Here is a 20,215-nt window from a genome sequence, read left to right on the forward strand (position 1 = left end):
GTGATTGTGTTTACTGTGTTCACTGTGTCTTCACGTCTTTAGGTGCAGGTGTTTGAAGCTCAGTACCGAAAACACGGTCCCAAAACCGGCTGGTGACACCGAAACCATTGTCGAAGTCGGCAAAATGGTGTTGAAGGTGGTATTTCTTAAGTCCCTTGTAGTAGGGGGGAAGACTGCAGTACAATATGGTCAATAACATTTTCATAGAACCCGAAAATCCATTATAACTTACTTGCGATGATGGAGCCAATAATGGGTCGTATCATAACATATATAACCGAATATGCCGCCACAATATACCGTCAAGGCGGCGTACCAGTTATAGAAGAAGACACTTTGCGCCAGCTTCCAAAACGGTGTAGCGAGGACAACAAACAGCGTTGGTGGCATAACAAGTCGGTATTTGTCCATAGGTAGATAGTGATGAATGCCGTGTAACAGGAAATGGAGGGTTAAGCCAACACGGTTATCAGGAAGATATCTAGACAAACTTAGCTTTGGAGACCACAGGACTAGAAGGGAAGCTGGGAGCCATACTTGTCAAGATGGAACAAAAACCTATGCATAAGGTACTCGATCAAAGTCCAAAGGGCAAGGCCACCAATCCAATAGGCAGCTGCAGCATACACGTTCCCCAGCCCAGCAAACCCGAGCACAGTACCGTAGGTAACAGGGGGCAGCCATATAATTGGAACCATGTACCATGCGGTTTTGCTCAGGGGCTCCAGGAAGTTTCCGAAGAGGGGGGCCGATTCTCCTCCCTTGTAATGGCGCGGACGATGGATTTGTTCCAAGTAGAACTCTTTGCTGAAGCCACCGTTCCAGAGCTGCATAAGAAGAGGCTTGTTGAGATCCAAGAATTTGTGCGTCTGGTAATCCTTACTGTAGTCTGTCTCAACAGACAAATCCTCTTCGCGGGACATTCCAGTTGCGGCATATACAGGGCCTGATGTTCCCCCTACACCATTTGCTTTAGCGGCATCTATGCTTGCACCTTTGCCAGTCGATTCGGAGGCAATGAAACCAATCAGACTGTCTTCCAGAATATCGTAGGCTGCTTCCGAGTGTTCATGAGAGACGGTATCGCGCAGAATTTCTTCGACGTCTCTTCCAGCATACTCAAGGATCAAATCACCACCACCAGGATGATCATCGACAAAAGAGGTAATGTCGTACACTTTCGATCCCAGAGTTACATAGCAAGATTTGGCATTGTTATGAGACTCGACCTCGGCGGAGGTAAACGTTGGTAGAGTCCTTCCAGGCATGGCTGTTAAACGGGAAACGCCCAGTGGTGGATGCCAAACGTTGTAGGAGCCGCAGGAGAGCCGAGATATAAGTGTAGAAACTCGAGAGATGTAGTTGGACAGATCACACCACACCTAAAAAACGGAATGGATAATCGGAAAGGAGTGGCGTGAGCTTCAAAATAATATCCAGGGTCGCGGGTCCGGTGGCTCCGACGGGTACAAGGGAAGGGGTACCAAAGCAGGGAAAGAGAGAAAAAAAGAAAAATGGAAAAATGGTAAGGTGTAAGATTACCCTGCACAACACGGCTGCAAATATTTTGCAACCTTAGCGATGTAGCCAACCACGCACAGTAATGAGTACCTAAAGGGTAGTATTCATAAGTGAAAAGCGGAGGCGATAGGAAGAGTCCAAGTCATCTTTGCAGGTCCTCCTCTTCTTTCTTGATCATGCTGATGCCGTGGGCCAGTTTGGCGCTAACCTATCGGAGAAGATGGCCCCTGACCACCTGGCAGGGGGTTAGTCAGCAACCCAACAGAGACGGTCATGGGTTTCTAGAGATGAGAAAGAAAAGGCTCCGTTGTATGCCAAATGGAAGAGTGGGTACGTGAAGCAGTGTATATCTTGTTTCCTGAAGGTCGATGTAGCCAGACTTGACCAGGTCACCGCAATACGCTCAATTCTACGAATCGAGTGCCCCGAGTTCTAGGAAGTCAGTTCGATGGGTTACACTCCGGAATTTGAAATTATATGTAATGGCCCATACTCTGTTTTTCACAGACACAGCCACAGTAGAGATCAAGTGCATCCCGAAGAAAAAGAAGAAGCAAAGAAAATAAGAAAAAAAAAAAAAAAAAAAAAAAAAAAAAAAGAGAAAATAGGAGGGTCTAATGGGCGGCAAAGCCCAGGAGTAGTGTCCGGCTAGGTAGATACATGTATAGTTCTTTTGGGCATAGTATGTACATAGAAAACAACAAAAGCAAGCATAAGTTCCGGGTCTAGATTAAGCATAGATCATTTACTGCATGGTTGTTCAAGCGCCCTAACTTGTCAAGTGAAAAGATTTTTGCGACTTGTCATAGGGTGCCTCGTAGGGGGTTGAGTAATCCAACGGTTTTCAGCACTTGATAGCTAGGGAGTGCCGTTAACCTGTGGCCTGGTTCCTTGATATAATTGATTTGCATTGCAATGGCCCATACAGAGCGCTAGTGGAGTTTAGTGCCTTGGCGGTACGGCAGTGTTCCATACCTACATTGTATGTACCTAAAAGTATGAGGATTCGAGGACCTATCAACATGCTGGCAAAAGTAAACAGAAACAAGGAATGGCGAATGAGGCCCAGAATAAACATCCTCAAGCTTTATGAGGCTTTCTGATCTTTTTCCTAAAGACTTATTAACCCGGTATGTATGTACCCTATACATCTGCTTAGTTGCCGTGCGTTCGATCTGAAATGCATGGACAATATCATGTTGGGGTCCGCGTTCAGGTCCTTGCGTTCCCTCATGCATGGGGTGGGGATTTGCCAATACTCAAGCCGTGATGGGCAAGGGTTGACATGCAACCTTTTACTACTATAGGAAGGCTAGAGAGCGTAGCTTCAATCCAGAGGTAGATCCACGGATCCTGATTGATCACGTCGAAGACACTCAACGTTCTGGCCGTCTAAGGACAAAGAATCAAGGTCTACGGAGTAATACCAGACACTATCGGTCGCTCTCCGCTGAGGTCAATGAAGGCGAATCCCATATGACCGTTTTCACCTTCGGCCGAACTTCAGCGGGGCTGGCTGAGTAGATAGACTTTTCTCAGAATCAGGATTCAGCTTTGCCCCAGGGTAGCTGATTGAGGCTCGCAGCCATACCGCGAGAACTTGTTCGCTCTCAGCCTCATTTCTCTTTCGATTCTCATTCGTCGTGCTAAGATTTCCTCTCCGCCTGTACCGCGGTTCATCTGTACCCGAAAGAAGTTTAAAAGGGTGTGTTTCTCTTCGTACTGGAAGTGGTACGAGCTAAAACCCTCCCATATGCCAAACTCGGTCTAGCGACATGGACTTAGGGTTAAGAGGCCGACTACGGAGCACTCCTTCCGAAGGACAAGTCCTCAACTAGAGTCCATGTGGTAGGCGGTCAAAGCAATTTTCGGACAAAATTGAGATTAGTGCATAAGCGGTCTCTCAGCCCGTTCTCCCCTTTCGGCTTTAGTGTAAATGATGGTACGGCTTAGTATGGTTTAGAGGGAAGTCGTACCGGATAGATGGGAATCTTAACCGTTCTCTACCCCTTAATATGGGGGAGGCCACAGCCGATGGTATTGTGATTACAATAACCTGGTTGGAGAATCGTCGGAGATCCTCGAAACGGTCCACCATTAGACGATCTTCATCAGTGAATCAGTGAGCGTGACCCTGAGATGAATACATACCAGCAGAAAAGTAAACACACACACATACATACAACGCACTCGACTCGTCCAAAAAAGTAAGTCAACAATGAAAAAAAAAAAAAAAAAAAAAAAAGAAAAAAGAAAAAACAAAAAAAAGGAAGGGGACGCATGAGATACGCCATGTCGGAATCCCTATTTTCAATTCGGAATCATTCTCCTTTTCCCCCCTCTTCTCTCCCTCTCTCTCCCTTTGTCTCCGTTCTTCTCTTTCTTTCTTCCTCTTTATCTCTTTTTACGTGACAGGTGTTACCTTGTCGGAGTATAAAAGATCAACCCCAACCAATCTACCAACAAACAGCCTCGAGGAACAATTAGCTGACTCGATTGAGTTTGCCTAGGAGATAAAATAACCACAACGCTGGGTCTTTTGCCCCCTGTCGATTTACCTGAACAGACTAACTGTCAGAAAAAGTGGAGTTCCTAAAAGCCTTCCGTCAATCATTTTGTCTCGACCGACTGGACCATTTCATTTGCTTAGACGCCAACGACGTTAGTACAGGTTTAGTTTCATCAAGAGGGCCAATTTCTCTGGTTCACTTTGCCCCAAGCTCTCAGGTTAAAAGAAGAAGGCAATCCCCATTGTTCTCCCCGTTTCCTGAACGACATACATCCCCGCGGTTATTTCGGATCCTCCATAAATAATGGAAGGCTCAACGTTCGAATCCCCTTCCTTCCTCGGAAATCGTTTAATCTCCTACCTTCAAACCCTAGCAACGGCTAAGAAGGGATTGCCGTTTGGTCTTCCTGTTTGCGTGGCTCCCTCCCACACCATCACCACCACAGATGCTCTGCTTCAACTAGCATCGTCCGTTGGCCCACACATTGCCATTCTCCAGATCCATGCGGATATTATCGACGACTGGTCCGATGAGACCGCTCGCCAATTGACCTCCTTAGCCAAGAAACATGGGTTTTTGCTGTGGGAATCTGGCCGCATCCTCAATGCTACCGTCGATATTGTTGGCAGACAGAAAACCGAGTCAAGAGAAATGAAGAATCAATTGGTGGACTTGATCCGGAAGAAGTACACGAAAGGTGTCATAAAGGAGGCTTCGTGGGCTGTTTTGGGAACCGCATGGGCCTCAGGAGTGGCAGTGGGTAATCAGGAGGCTGATATTCTGATCCCGACCCTGAAGGCTGCTGCTCGAGAGGCTGTGGCGGACGCGGTGCAGACCATCAAGACAGAAATTACAGCCAACAACCCAAGTGAACGTCCATCCACTGGCCATGAGTCAATAACCTTCGGGGATAACGATGCTACTTCACATCTTTCTGAGTATGCGGTTGGCGACACCAGCGGTCTAGGACTTCCGCCCCGAAAAGCCTCGACTATATCTCTTACCCAAACTATCACACAGCATACGGAGGATGTAATAGAATCGCCTACGGACTCTGGACTCTATGAACGCAAGGAAAGCTTTCAAAGCGCAACCTCAAGTCTATTTGTGATCAATGAAGACATTCCGCCTCCACCTCTTTTAGCGCGTGGACTTGTCCTATGTCTACCGTCCAATACCGATTCGTCTTTCAAGTCCGATTACAGAAAGAGTTGCTTGGCAGCTGCACGCGCGAATCAAGATTTTGTGATTGGATTCATATGCGGTGAGCTATGGCATCTTGTTTCTCAAAGAAACGATATATTCGACACCGAGTCTCTGGCGCACGAAGAAGACCAACAACAACCTAGCCCCTATGCTTCAGACGAGGAGGAGCCTCAGCCATGTCTGGCGCTATTCTCGCATGTTTTCCCAAGGCTCAACCTCATAGGGAACACTGATCTTGATGATCATGATGACGAGAATGGGGTAGATGAAATGAGCTCGTCTGCGATGGAGGCATCCCAGGCGGACATCGCAAATTTACCGTCCATGAAGCTTTTCTACAGTATGGCGCATGCATTGAAGCTTCGAGAAGCGTCCATCAAGGGCAAGCAAAACGGGCATACCAGCACAAGTATCCGGAATGAATACGATATCCTGCACATTCCTGTTGTATCTTTGCCTTAAGAGAGGCTGCTAAATATTCGGCGTTTTATCCTTTATCTCTTTTTTGTTCCACATTCCCTTTGGGTTGCGTTTGTTACTGGGTGATTCGATAGCGCATTCCTTCGTGCCATCAATAGAAATTCTTTCTCTTTTTTGTTTATGATTATGGAGTTGGACACCCCTCCATGGGTGGGATGGTGAGGCTCAAGTTGATTGAAGTTATACAACTGTTTAATTTAATGCGACAACCGACATACTGTATAATACAATTCTTGGTACAGAAACCGCACTTTTCAGGTTTAAAACACAATACCAGTTTTGGAAGGTGTATTATCACATGACGCTATCTCCCGATGAGGCAACGTTCGTCGATGATTTCAGTTCCCCACCACTAAACCAACTCCTCGCCATAATTGAGTCGCAACCCTTTTACGCATACTAGAATGCACATTGGCGCGTGTCTATAGTCTTTTCTTATGGGGAAATATATGAACACTCTCATAACCGTGGAGAGGGGCATCCGAATAACAGCACAGGCCACAACCATTACAACCATATCGATGAGAAACAAGAGTATAGGCAATTCTACAGTTCCAATGTGCTTTCAGACCTGTGACGCGAGTAGTGTGAAAAGGACCTATATACAGACTTTCACCTCCTGAATTGACACGTCATGGACCCAAGTCATTCTTCATTACCAGATGGAGTAGGAGCTTCGCTTCAATCACCGGGGCTTCGCGATGCTCAAGACGATCCCCACTGCTCTCATTTGACTGGGGAGGCTTCCGCTGTTATTAACAATCATAAAGGAGGAGATACTCCTTTAACTGGGGCCCAGCCAGCTGTAAAAGTTCTATTAAGCACCGGGGATGTGATTATCGAATACGTTCCCCCAGACAGCTCTCCTGTTTCTCCTGGAAACGCTAGTCACCGTTGGCAGGTCTTAAGTGACGATCTTATGAGGAACAGTCCCTACTTTCGGGCCTTGCTTGACCCTAATAAGTTCTCTGAAGGCAGGGATTTCATCCAACAGAAGGCGATGTGGAGCCAGGGTACCACCACTGAGGGTGGAGAATCTTTATCTGATGATACTTCGATCCAGTATACCCTGCCAACAGTCAGGTTACCGGTGGATCATCTCCCGCAAAAGCTTGGGGTAGATGCTATCGAACTGTTCCTCCAAGTGCTATCGTTCAACTCATTCGAGGAAGAAGAGAAAGCCAAGTTCGGCGGGGAGCTCAGAATTCAGCTTACCTCATTAGTTGCTAGGTTAATAGAGCTAGCTGATTCCTTCAACTCTCCCTATGTCATCCGGGAAGCTTTAAAAAGGTCTGGGTATGCATTTGGGAAAGGAAGGATTCCCCTGTCGAGGTTCGATTCCTCGGCACTGAGATTGAGTGAGGACCGAATTCGGCAAACGATCTTCATAGCGAGGTTTCTTAATGAGTATACCATATTCCAGATATGGACGCATGCGCTGATCCTTACTGGGTCAAAGTTTTGGGTAAATGGTGTGGAACCACCTACTTCACCTACCGTCCGCTGGCGGTATCTTTCCGATGGTCTAGAAGGTAAATCTAGCTTTCTTCTATCACCACCTAAGCCAGTGGTATTTCAGATGCTAATAAGGTCTGCAGAAGAATTATACTATAGACGACAATGCGTTTTGAATACTATCACAGATCTCCAAGCGTACTTTCTCCGCGCTTTTGGCGCATTGGAGGAGCCAGAAGGCCCTAACTCGACCACTACATCGGTCGCAGTAACTGCGGTCCAATCCCGACAGTATCAATGTCGATGTGGATTTGGCAATTCCAGTGCCTGTGACGCCTTTCACCTGGGTCAAATGACTCGCTTTTTCACTCTGCGCACGAAGACAATATTTCTAGGATCTACCCTGATAGATTCAGATTTTGGCTTAGATTCTGAAGACGAGGACACGGCAGAACGTACCCAGCCCGCTGGGTTACCAAGCGACATAACTGCAATCATCTCCTCGCTCAAACAGTGTCCTGATTATCAAATTGACACAAATCACAATGGTTGCGGCGTGCGACGCCGTTTTCTACCACCTTTGGATTGTATAGAGCGGTTTGTGGGTGACGCTAGAGGCTTACTAGGTATTGAGCTACAAGACTGGGATAACAAAAATTGGCCATCTTCGTCCGGCTCGTGGGCAAATCGATCACTTCGAAGAGCCCGTGTCATCGACATCCATCTGTCCAGGATCAGTTCTGTGCCGGCAATGTCCTCGGGCTTATCACGATCCTCTTCCCAGGAAGAAAATGCTCGTTTGCTTTTTACAGCGAAGAAAAGGAACTGGGAAGCGTGATCTGAACATTAGTCTTGGGTCTGCCTGGACGGTTTGTTTTTTTTTTTTTTTTTTTTGCTACGAAGACCTGATGGTTGGTAAATACAGGCATAGACTATGTCCATTGTGTATAGACAATCTTACATATCTCCTTAGAGCGTTACTTCTACTACGGGGGTATAAAGACTTGAAGTATATATTTATGTCGCTTTGGCGGCAAACAAATTATAACATTCTTAGTGTTCGAGGGAAACGATGGACAGAGTCTATTTATAAACCAAGAAGACAAATAGGAACATGCTACTCTCGGAAGTTATTACATATAATGCCTTGCGGCAACAATATTCTTTCACCATATAACAAGTAAACACGACGTTTCAAGATATTCTGAGGTCAGAGAAAGCATCAACACTTCCCTCAATGAAGGGACTGGGGGTGGATGACCAGCATAATTGGAAAGCAATTTGATATCTTGCCCTTGCCGGGAAGGAGTCCTTGATCTGACCCGCTGGTCAAAAGGTGTTCTCATGTAGTAGGTTATACAATGTTCTGATTTCCTCAGTCCTTTTTTCTTTTCTCTACTATTTTACTATCTTCTTGCTCTTTTGTCTGTGCTCCGCCCACTTGATGAGTTTAAAAGCTGTATGATTGCGCAGTACCACTAGTGCTTTTTGATAGAATTCGAGGATATCGATATCATGATTGGAGGAATCAAATAGCAGTAGGTTTGCAGTCCAGCGAAACCAAGCGAGGAACCGGTGCATTGAGTAATAATGAAGGATCGTGGCTATGCTGAAACACTGTGTGGCTCAGTCAGCGGTGTTGTGTTCCCGTTTGGAAACGAGTGTTGGGAACGTCATAGTGAATTTATTCTGGGAAGGAGTGACTCCTCATCTCACTGCTAATTATTGTCGAGGTGGCGAATCATGCTTTGTTGATCTCGCTCGCAGGTGTTTTTGGCTCTCCTGAGGACATTCTCACTCCTTCATTGCTTTCCTTGCGTCAATCATGTGAAATCGTTCTCATTGTTGCTCAACGTGAAGACGAACGGACGACGAGCAAAACATTGCCGTCATCCCTTTGTACAGTGCCGAAACAGGATCATTAGACATTAAACAGTTGATTGGACAGTAGCTTGTAATCAGGGGTCTGAAACTAGCGAAGACAACGTGTGTCGCAGAAGTTCTTTGAACATTTCCGTCCCATAAGCAAGACCTTAGCTCAATGGGTGTAATGGTTGAAAGCTTCACGTTGCTCGAAAAGAATATATGGTCGCTTTTGCTATCTTGGGTCATTCGGAATCACTGGGGATGCTGAGGCCGGTTGTTGGTAATAGTGGTCTCCCATCGCTTCATCCCAATAATACGGCCCCAGTCCGATGTCAATGTCATCTTCAGGGGGGAAAAAGGAGCCGGTTATCTGACCGGTGTTCGGGTCGTAGGGTAAATAGCCGTCATATAGATTGTGGACAGTGAGAGCTTTCTCGTCTTGGTCAAATTCATGTGCCTCCGGGGCTTCCAAACCAACTGACAATGGCCGGGCAAAAGCGGCGGTGGAATGGTCTACCGGTGACAATGGTATGGAGCCTATTCCACCTCGAAGGCCATCGGGGGTGGCTATTCTTGTGAGTCTGGGGTGTGGATCGTGAGGTTCGTCCTCGGGCGAGTTCCGTGAAGCAAGGCCCGCTATACAAGGGAAGCTGTGGATCTCAGCACCGCCGTTGAAGCCAAGCCGGCGCAGGAACTCATCACACATCCTCCGAGCTTTTTCTGAGGCCATACTAGTCTCCGACATAACTGCCAGCCAATCGTAGGACTTTTTAGCCGCCTTTGACACCATGGCCGCTTTTTCGGGAACGTGTTGGACATGGAAAGAAAGCTCAATTAACAATACGGCAGTAGCTTGCATAAGAAAATGTAATATGCACCACCAAGGAGACAATTTGTGAAGTAATGAAGCTTCCAGAGGCTCGGGAAACAGTCTCAACATATGACAAGCAGATTCGACACATTCAACTGCAGCCTTTCTGCAAAATTCTTCCGATTTATCACCAAGTGCACTCGATTCTATACGGCGAAGGCACGGCTTTGTGATTCCAATCTTCGTACTGTAAAATGTGAGAGCTAGGCTCATTCTGTGGGTTGCCGAGCCTTGCGAGGTGTGTGTGGAGGTGAAGTCGTAAGCAGCAGGTAGGTTTATAAGCCAGGAATCAAGATCAAGCATAAGCCCTCGTATCGCAAATTCCATACTTGACCAAGCCTTTTCCACTCCGTCAGGGTTGTAGAGCTTGCTTGTCATCCTTTTCGCAATTGAAGTCAATTTTATTAACTGCAGGAAGTACAGTGACTTGCACGGGGCAGCGGCGTTTGCATCTGCGCTCTCCATTCCTTTACCTGTCTTCCTAAGGTTTGAGTTAGGAGAAGAATTCGAGGCCGGGCCGGGTTGGCCAAGATCCTCTGGTGTGGAACGGTTTATAAGACGCATTACGGATTCTTTGCGGAAGTCGCTCTCATCGAAAGGGACAGGCAGGGGGGTCGTACAGGCGACATCTATGATGCAGGACGGTCGGCCTGTCATCACACTGAGACGATGCTCGAGTGTGTATAAAGCCCACCACACACGGTATCTTATTTCTTTAGACGTATCAGAAGTGCACGTCCCTATATTGCGTAAATGCAGCCCAAGGCTCAGTGCACTTCGCACAGCACTGCCACAGAGCTTCCATGACCTGGATCTATCCGTAAGCGTGGCGAGCTTTACATTCGAAACGCAGATACCCAAGGCAAGCATACCGATTTATATGGCCAGATGATAGCATATAGAAAGACGCCAATCCTTCAACCTGTAACTGTTGTAGATCAGAATGGTGTAGCAGTTGGCCCTCGAGACTCATGTTTCTTGCTCTTATGAAGTATGAATAGTGATCATCCCTGTCTCTTCTCCATTCTGCATTGGTCAAATGGGCATATCTTGCACCAATAGCAAAAATAAGGTTCAAAATGGCAAGCCACTTGTTCCCTGGCTTCAGAGACGGGTTATGGAAGAAAGCTTGGAATTGTGACGCAAATGTCGAAATTCCGATTATAGGAAACGATGGATGTACAGAACTCAAGTACGCATTGAAAAGCTTTGTAGCAGTGTCCTTAGACGGGAGCTCAGATGTGTCAAGTCGCTCAACAGTAGGCATGTCGAAGTCATCAAGGTGATAATTTGACGAAGCTATCGGCCCATCACAGGAGGATGTCAAAGCCGGTGAAGGTATATCAGAAGTTGGATGACATACCTCGCACCCAGAGTTCACATATTTGCTTAACATCTGGAGCCATGAGATCTCTGAGCTTTTACCAATGAATCCCGTGGCTCGTGTGAAGTCGTCCCTATTAAAATCCTCCTCTGTGTGGTCGGCAATATGGGACACCAGCGAAGTAGTGGAAAGATATGGCTCTGAGCCCAAGACCCAAAAGAACTTCCTGTCTTCAGGTGTAGCAGCATATGCATCAGGCTGTGTGGCCGATTCCGCGGCGGATTCCTGCTTTCACTTAGTACAGAGGGATGAGGAAGGGTTAGTCACACCCACTGCCAGTGCAAAACTCATCAACTGCTCGTCAGAGATACCAAATCGGATGCTCAGCTTTCTAAGGACATCTTCATAGGCCTGTATCTTTCCTTCTAAGCTAGCCATCTGTCTTTGAAAGAGATTTAGGAAAGTTGGCATATTCACGGCACCAGTGAAGTAAGAGATGAATTGAAACAGTGCCACTAACCTTTTAGATTTCTCTCGCTTGCCGTCAGTATAACAACATATGATTCCTGCCTCCTTGCAATTTCGACAGCCTGACTTATCACCTGTGCATTTTGTCTTCCTCTGTCTGCAGGATTCGCATGCCCGACTAACATGCCGACGATGAAATCTCCCGGGCGAGGTAAAAGCAGACTCAGCCCCTTCTGCCAGTCTTGGTATGGCCATTTTTCTGCTACCAAAAAGATGATCTATGTCGTGTGCGGGTGGCGGGGCCATCGGAGTGTCCTGCACGTTATTAGGAGCATAAACACATGAACACGTACGGAAGGTAGGATATTTGCTTCAGTGTTCGAAGAGTCAGATCATACCCCATGGTTGTAGCTTTTAGCATCAGAGGAAGATGCATTGAACATAGTAGGCTGCTCTTTCCAGGAGAGAAACTGCAGGTTAATCATCGTGTAATGAAAGTGACATGGATATATCGGGGACTTGAAAAGAAATATCTTATCTGCACTGGTAAGCAAACAGAACAAGTACCAAGGCTTCACTACAAAGTCAATACGCATACCTAGGCAAATTAGGTTCTTACTTCTGTGCGTACCAGAAATTGTTTGCTGCGGTCGATCAAAGTTCTTGTTTTGGCTTCTAAAGAAAAAAACATCCCATAAGATGTCGCCATGGTAAATAAGGCACTGAGGCACGGCTCACAACATATCCTGAAAAGGAAGCCAAGAAATGTCTTAGATTTAACCACTGCGATCATGCCAACATAGGAAAATGAAACCCAGTGGAGGAAATAATAAAAATAAGAAAGTTTTGTCGGAATGGCAGAGCGCCATGTGGGGTCATTGCCTAGAGACATTTTCATGGATATCTGAAACCCATAATGCGGCAGTTGCAATGGTATAGAAGCCCGAGTCAATTAGGTTCTAGATGGATCGGGGAACTGGATGTTCATCGCCGATACCTAATAAGGCGATCGAGCTATTGCCTATAAAATCATTAGGTCTCTTTAACCGGGTGGCGGTTGATACTCGACAGGGGATATCCATCGTGCCCAAATGTTGCCTTAGACGCCGTGCAGGGGAGCCAGTGTGACATGCAGTGGAGTATGGTTGATCGGTCACACCTAGAGCCGCCCTGCACGATCTCATTGGCTTTCACCATTTCAGCCGTCTGCCCATTTTCAGATGGAAGAGCCTCTCACAGGGCTGGTTGAGCATGGTCTAGAATCACTATTTTCCGTGTTGTCCCTACATGTAATGCTTATGCGAGGATGCATCTTTGGGGTTGCCGTTAGATGCTGCATAAGTTAAGCCAAAGGTTAAGCGAATAGAAATACCTAAATGACGGGGTGATCCATAGTTGACATGACTGGTTGAAGACTAGACAGGCCTAGTTTTGATATTTCGGCCGAGGGCTAGTAAGACATAAGCACAATAGTAGTGGAAATGACAACCATCATGCCTTGGTTGACTGAGATCCCCCTTGACTTGCCTTTGCACCCCACCTGATCGTCAAGGGGATGACCACTTGGGGGGCAGTGGCGTGGAAGAGGGGAGAATACCCCAACAGCTTCCCAGGACCCCTGGTTACCGTACTTTAAATGTGATCCAATAACCAGTAGCTCATGTGAATTAGTTTGCACCTCCTCACCGAAAGGCTGACCATCCATGGCGTAGTGTTGGGGGTACGGGGAGCCTGGAGGATCAATCAACGACCGGATTGACAGATTGTTGTATACACTAAGCATGAGCCGAGAGTCGTTTCTTCCCTTTTTAGCTTTGTCCTCCGTGGCTCCGCCCTGTCATGGCGGATAGGAGAGAGTGCCTCTCGATGCTGACGTCTTTCATTACATCCGAATGACCCAGTTTCGACGACATCCATTCAATCGAGAGCCATGGTCAGCCGGGGCTAAATATCTCATTCTCGCCCATGCGCACATACCTCAATATTAGTATTTGTTTGAAATAGAATGTCGAACATTCAAGATAGAGGGTGTTCAAGATCGAGAAGTACGCCGCAATGCGAAGATGGGAATACAACCGCCTAACAGTCAAGGCAGGTGACTTTAAACTTACCATATGATAAAAAGACAACAAAACCTATGCTTTCATGTGCCCTCCTGTCGTCATACGAAGACTGAAATTAATTTTACTATGAAAAGGAGAAAATAGAATAAAATCAAATATAAATGAATAATATTAGAGACACAGCCCCATGGGCTTTCTATCAAGATTCTGTGTTTCCTTGAAGTGACCGATGTTCAGTAGTAGGGAATGCTCCTTCAGTGAACCTGGGTATGTGGAACTATGATCTTTGGTATAGATCGCTTATGCCCAAAAGTAGACCCCAAGAGTGCTAGTAATAACGCCTCTTCCTTGATTTAAACCATGTACACCGACTTTACCGTTCTCATATAGACAACTAGGCAGAAATGATAATTTGAATTGAGAATATAAGAACAAAAGGGCCCTGGTCAACAGAATTAGAGGAAATTTGCAGTGATAAAATCTTAAAAGGCAATCCGAACATCATTAGTACTCTATACGCCCATAACGGTATTACTTGATCAAATAACCATCTGCAATGCTCTTCACCTCCTTGCTGAACCCGGTTTCTTCGCCATCCATTTCCAATAGGGAGACAGCAGTAACATCAACCTCAACGAAAGGATTCGTTTTAGAGAAACGAACATTCATCGGGAAAAAACCATTCTCATCAGAATCCCCTGTAGATTCAAACTCGAAGCTACCAGAAGCGTTGCTGTCATCCACTGTTCCAATGTTCCAGTCGATGCTATCTCCGGTCACTTCGTACACAGCATCAAAACTAGATACAGACGGTTCTATTTCGCCATATGGAATAGTCACAACAACGTCACGCAGAGCGTCTGACCCAGTGAGCTCGTATTCAACGGTGACTGTAGTGGAATCGGATCCCTTGTTCACCCAGACGGTGAAGGTGATAGGGAGCATATCAGCATTATCAGAGCTAGCGACACGCCAACGTAGGACGCCGATTGAGTTATTGACCGGGAATCGCTTAGTCGAATCCTTTAGCTGAATGGCAGATGAGTCGGTGAAGGCAGCCTTATCAACATTTGGATGTGTACGGAACTGAGCCCCATGAGTAGGGTTGGTGGCAAGGTCAAGTCTGACTTTAGTGAATGACGGGTCGGAGATGCGGAGCTGTAAGTCGCCCTTGACTTCGAAGGATTTCAGAGCACCTTCACGAGTAAGATTGGCAGAGATTGTTTCTGCAATAGTAACATGAATAGGATCCCGGTCAGCAGAGAGAGAGGCGCGAGCAGACGATGTCTCCCCGACGACAGGAGTTGAAGCTTGTGGGGTGACTAGAGGGCTAGACTCCTCAACTTCAGGGCCCAGATCGCCGCGGACTTTCTCGTATATATCCGTGGTTTTTGACTTCTTGCCGAGCTGCATGCCCTTCCCTCTGGTTGGCAACGGCCTAAAAATCGTCGCCTATTAGTGACTGTAGCAAAGGTAACAAGATACAGACACATACTTAGCAAATGACTTCTTCTTCTCTGCTTCATAGGAATCGTAGGCATCGGGTACGGCAGGTCGCGATGGGGGAGTGTAGACAGGATAGGACGGGGTGCGTGGAGCCATAGCACGACCGGTACGAGCTGCCTCCTTTCGCTGCATCTCCAGCTGTTTCGCCTTTCTTTTGCGCTCTTCGCTGGCCTCGAGTTCTTTGTTCTAAAGAGTAAAGTCAGCAAACAGCCAGCCGCTTGCCTAGTAGAGATAGCTACCCGTTCAATAATCTCTTGGATTCTCTCCTCGTGGCTCTCCATTTCTAAGAAAGTCTTGATCTGCGACAACGACAGATTCTCCCTGTACCCCAGTGTCACCAGCTCGTCATATGCGCTGAGTAGCTCGAAAGCATTGCGCAAAATTTCCCGCTCGTCTAAACTCTTGCAAATACTGGTAGTAACTTGGGCAAAAAGGTGAAGACTATCAATGTCTTGCAGGATGTTGGATTGACGGTTGGTAATCAGGACAATGTATAGCTCATCCAGGGGCTGGTACACAAAGCGGACATTGTCTTGTTCAACGGTGGTATGCTGGGTGCCAGAATCTGCCAGTTTCGGGAAGGATGCGAGCAAAGCTTCGATTCTGGAGCGAGAAATCTCACGGAACTGGCGCGAAAGAACTGCTTTGCCCCCGCGGGTGCATATGGATGCTGCGAGTACGACCTGTGTTTGTGTGTTGACAACGGTCAGCAAGATTTAGTGGGATCGTTAAAGATTGCAACAAACCATGACTGTATAATAAACGGTCTGAATCCGTCTCAATGGTAGCCGAATAAAATGGCAACTTTAGTCAAACGACCGATTGTCTGAAAGCGTGTCCAGACTGTGTCCGAATGCAATGCCAGGTATTCCACTCCAGCGGCGGAGCCGCTTGCTGTTCACTTCTGTCTCTCCGTTGGCCCGTGCACAGCACTACCCCCTCGCTTACCACAGCACAAGAGAGACAGCCTAACTTTGCTGCTGGCGACCTCTACACGTCTAACAACCCCGTCACCTACCTCTATCTCCTTTCCCTGTTATCTTTCGCTTTCCCCTCACACTGACGTTGTAGAAAAGGTGTCTATCTCTTCTATTTTACGTGTTGGTCGAGACCTTCTTTTTCCTTAGTAAGCATAGCAGGCACACCTTATTCGAACTCGAATCTTTGACAGCTGGGACGCCACGCTGGAAATCTTACGCGACTTCCCTTCTACCCGTTGCTGTATAATACATTCATGCCATGGCCACAACCTCTTCATTAGCATTTTCTGCAATGGAAACCCCCGTCGTTGATGACACGATGGAGATGGCTTCGCCTTATCAGGGGCATGCCGATGATTTCGACATCGACCTTGATGACATGGACGACCAAGCCTCAAACACCGACAAAGATATGATGGGAGCCGACGAATATGAAGAAGCTCTTCATGGAACAGAATACGAACAAGACGGCCCAAACGATGCGGATATGATAGATGAGGTCGCTGAACCGGCCATGCTTGATGTGGACGACCAGTATGCAGAGACAAGTTACAGTGTTGAGATGCAGTACGGCACCGAGAAGATTTATGAGGCAGAGATGCTAGAAGATGATTACGATGAAGACATTGATGCCCCTTTTCCAGAAGCCCCTGTACCAGAATCTCAAGAAGCCCCGGCATCCCTTGAGCCTGCGGATAATCAAGTAACATCAGAACACATCTTAACGGAAAAGAATGATGGCGAGGAGGCCACTAGCGAAAACTACGCTGCGGTAGCCCGTCCCGGGGATAACACCGAATCCGCACACCTTGAAAATGACCCATTGGAAGAAGTTCCTCCAGAGCACCATCATCAAGATGAAAACAACATTATCCAGGAGGCTGAAGTGGACCAGCCCGAGTCCGCAGATGTGGATAATAACGTCGTTGACACTAACCAACCAGAACAAGCAGATATACACGAAGTTCCTAGTGATCATGAGGATCATACAGCTGGCGCCGAAAGCCCCGAAGTTCATGAAGATGATGCAGGTGAAAACCGGAAAACAGCGGACGAGAACAAAGAATTGGAATCGGAAGGAAAGAACACCACAGAACATGACACAGAACGTGATGAACCTCATGGGCAGGAGACGGAACTTGCAGAAGACGACGAGCAAGAGCAGGGTACGACGAAGGATTCTTCGTTATACCCTGTGAGAGTGTACTATCAAGACAACGAGATCTCGCTATTTCCCCCCAAGGAGGGTGACTCCTCTGAAACATTTTTCCTCGAAGATGAGAATCTCGCATACGCACCGTTAGGAGAGCTCTTCCAATCCTGCCGTCAAGTGCTCCAGGACAATGTTGGAGACAATGAGGTTCTCATTATGGATGTTGACGCATTGAACATCCAACTAACTGAGGTTTGTCACTCTATCGTTTCTCATTGTACAGATGCTGACAGTTGACCTAGGATTCTTTACACATATCAAAGGTGACTTTGTACCAGATTGTCGACTTGTATCTCCAGTTGTGCCACAATGATGGAATTGATGAACCTGAACCGCTTTATCTCACTCTCAACACAAAACTGACTATATCTGCGGAAGTATCTGACCTTCTCCTAGCTGCCAGCGAAGGAAAAGGGTTGTCTGAAATCCATTCATGGGATGGCTATCAAGAAGTGGAAGCAGCTTCAGCAGAGATATTTGAAGGAGACGACCGGGAAGCGAGCCCCGGCGAGGAACAGCAAGACATCTCTGGCCAACAAAAACGTCACCCCTCTGAGACGCAGGAAGTCCATGGAAACGAGTCACATGTCCACGAGCAGCAAGTTGCGAAGAGCCAGCCGGAGGAACAGTATCCCGAAAGCGATGCTGCAGGTGCCGATCTATCAGGTGGTATTACTGAAGAGACCCGCGATGATGGTGAAACTAAAGCTCCTACTCAGCCAGAACTTGGCAACCCTGAGTCTCACGATCGCCAGTCACTAAATGAAGAATCTTATGACTCTGAAGAGGAACAGCATACAGAATCGACTGCTACTATCAATAATTTGTCTGCAACTGATTTGACAGAGGAGCAACCAAATCCTGACGGCTCCACGGATGTTCCACATGATGATCACCAAGCCCACGATATCCATGAAGAACAATCCGCACCGGACAACGCCAACGACGAAAGCTATCCCGAGGAGGGAGAAATCACGATCAATTCCAATCATAACGATGGTACTGAGGAGTTTGAGGGCGATGCTTCCGATTATGGGCATGATGACCATCATACTACTGAGTCAATCACAGAAGAGCTTCGAGGGGAATCTCTGAAAGAAAATGATGAAGACAGTCAATCCGAGGTCGAGGGCGCTGCGTCTCAGTTTCAAGACGATGAAACCGAAGAGACATTACAGGGTGATAAGAGTGATGTTTTGCCTAAATTGGATAACACTGGCTCAGATCTGTCAGGAAACAATGTTCAACCGAGTCCTGACCTGGTCGATGACTCATTAGGAATAGCAGGGGACATCCTGGACAGCTCTATTCGAGGCTCGGCGATTGCAGACAATGATATCGAGGGTACAGACCTCCCTGAGGAATCTGATGATGTCACTGAACATATCGCCTCAAATCATACCAACCAGGAAGCCGAAGAGTTACCCTTTGAGGACGACGAAGACTATCTGGATCTGGGGATCGCAGAAGATCTTGGTGTTGCCGAGGCACTTGGCACACAATCACCCGGCCCAGCATCTACTAAACGACACCGCGAGCCGGAAGATGAGTTTGAGCTGGCCGAGAGTCCTACTCCGGACGCTAAACGTTCCAGATCATCATGATCTCCAGTGAGAATAGTTTCTTACTTTCCCCTAGTCCAGACCTCTACTCTGGGCTATATGGGCTGTTAGATTTGTCTAACCAGCCACTGCACCTTTCGGTTCATACTGGTTACAGTATTGTTTCCGTCGGGTACCACTAGTAATTATGACATAACTACTAACGAAACTATCCGGCGCATCAAGTCTCACAAACACTTCACTGAACCAGGTATGTATCACCCTCATAACCCTGTCATTCTCTCGAGGTATGCTCTCCGACGTATACCTTCAACCTTCTCGACATGCGAACATGGCTCGTAAGTTCAGGTTTGTACACATTATTTCGACTTGAGATTACATTGATCTCCGCCTTCCTTGCATCTCAACCCCCTTTCGTTGCATTGCTTGTGACTTCTGGCTCGAATGAAACCATTCACGGTTTCGGCGTTATACGGCGTGTAAGGTTTTCTAATACCAAAAGCGCTATACCAGATAGCAGTTCAGCACCGGCGCCGTGGGTTATTCACCCTTTGGGCGTTTACCTCTCAAACGGTGCAAAATGATATCTTAGTTTTTGTCTTGATCACGGCGTTTCATTTGAGGATTTTGCAGTTGCTATTTTTGTATTCACTGAAGGGTTCGGTATTCGAGACTATATGAGGAGGATGGACATTTGTGAAGGGAGTTCGTACGTCGGGGAGTCCCGGGCAGCCGTACGGAGTAAAGAAATCATGCAGGTATCAATGTTGATTGACTGCTATAGCCTGTCCGTAATACTTCTCTCCATAGTCTGACCTCCTGTCCAACTACCTTAGAATTTGATGTTCGATGCAAGGGTTTATCTTGAAGGAGACAGCTACTATACTATATGCGTATGGGTGCTAATAGCAAGTCACGTGCCTCCGTGTACGAATAAGGAAGTCTTCCATCGGAGCAGATTGATTTTAGGTTACAGTAGTCCAGGGACAATGCATAGAGTTAAAGCATCTCATAGCCTGGACGACCTTTAAAGTGAGGGGTGGCTGGCGATAGAATTTTGGAAGGAGGCAGGGGGAGGCTATATTGTATTGATTCTGAATTTCTGAATATAGGATACCTACTAGTAATTTCCAGAGGGGTTGGGAGTGGATACCTCGGCAGTTAAATTAAGACCTCGTGCCAGGCTCTTG

General features: G+C 47.0%; 5 protein-coding genes across 5 annotated transcripts; 3 read left to right on the forward strand and 2 right to left on the reverse strand.

The window, feature by feature from the left end:
- Nucleotides 1-19: 19 nt before the first annotated feature.
- AO090005001117 (fatty acid alpha-hydroxylase) lies at nt 20-1,268 on the reverse strand (the record flags this gene model as incomplete). Its single annotated transcript, XM_001818036.1, has 3 exons — nt 20-173; nt 233-481; nt 538-1,268. The coding sequence occupies 3 exons, from the start codon at nt 1,266-1,268 to the stop codon at nt 20-22; spliced, it is 1,134 nt and encodes a 377-aa protein (XP_001818088.1).
- Nucleotides 1,269-4,334: 3,066 nt separating this feature from the next.
- AO090005001116 (uncharacterized protein) lies at nt 4,335-5,699 on the forward strand (the record flags this gene model as incomplete). Its single annotated transcript, XM_001818035.3, has 1 exon — nt 4,335-5,699. One exon carries the CDS (start codon nt 4,335-4,337, stop codon nt 5,697-5,699), a length of 1,365 nt encoding a protein of 454 aa, XP_001818087.1.
- Nucleotides 5,700-6,351: 652 nt separating this feature from the next.
- AO090005001115 (uncharacterized protein) lies at nt 6,352-8,015 on the forward strand (the record flags this gene model as incomplete). Its single annotated transcript, XM_023233155.1, has 3 exons — nt 6,352-7,075; nt 7,141-7,249; nt 7,985-8,015. 3 exons carry the CDS (start codon nt 6,352-6,354, stop codon nt 8,013-8,015), a joined length of 864 nt encoding a protein of 287 aa, XP_023089230.1.
- Nucleotides 8,016-14,295: 6,280 nt separating this feature from the next.
- On the reverse strand, nt 14,296-16,019 carry AO090005001114 (coatomer subunit delta; the record flags this gene model as incomplete). Its single annotated transcript, XM_023233161.1, has 4 exons — nt 14,296-15,202; nt 15,260-15,456; nt 15,510-15,953; nt 16,017-16,019. The coding sequence occupies 4 exons, from the start codon at nt 16,017-16,019 to the stop codon at nt 14,296-14,298; spliced, it is 1,551 nt and encodes a 516-aa protein (XP_023089229.1).
- A 490-nt stretch (nt 16,020-16,509) lies between these two features.
- Nucleotides 16,510-19,067, forward strand: AO090005001113 (uncharacterized protein; the record flags this gene model as incomplete). Its single annotated transcript, XM_001818032.3, has 2 exons — nt 16,510-17,655; nt 17,706-19,067. 2 exons carry the CDS (start codon nt 16,510-16,512, stop codon nt 19,065-19,067), a joined length of 2,508 nt encoding a protein of 835 aa, XP_001818084.1.
- Between the last annotated feature and the right edge of the window lie 1,148 nt (nt 19,068-20,215).

Source organism: Aspergillus oryzae, chromosome 1 (assembly GCF_000184455.2).
Source record: "Aspergillus oryzae RIB40 DNA, chromosome 1".
In the NCBI taxonomy this organism is placed as follows: Eukaryota; Fungi; Ascomycota; class Eurotiomycetes; order Eurotiales; family Aspergillaceae; genus Aspergillus; species Aspergillus oryzae.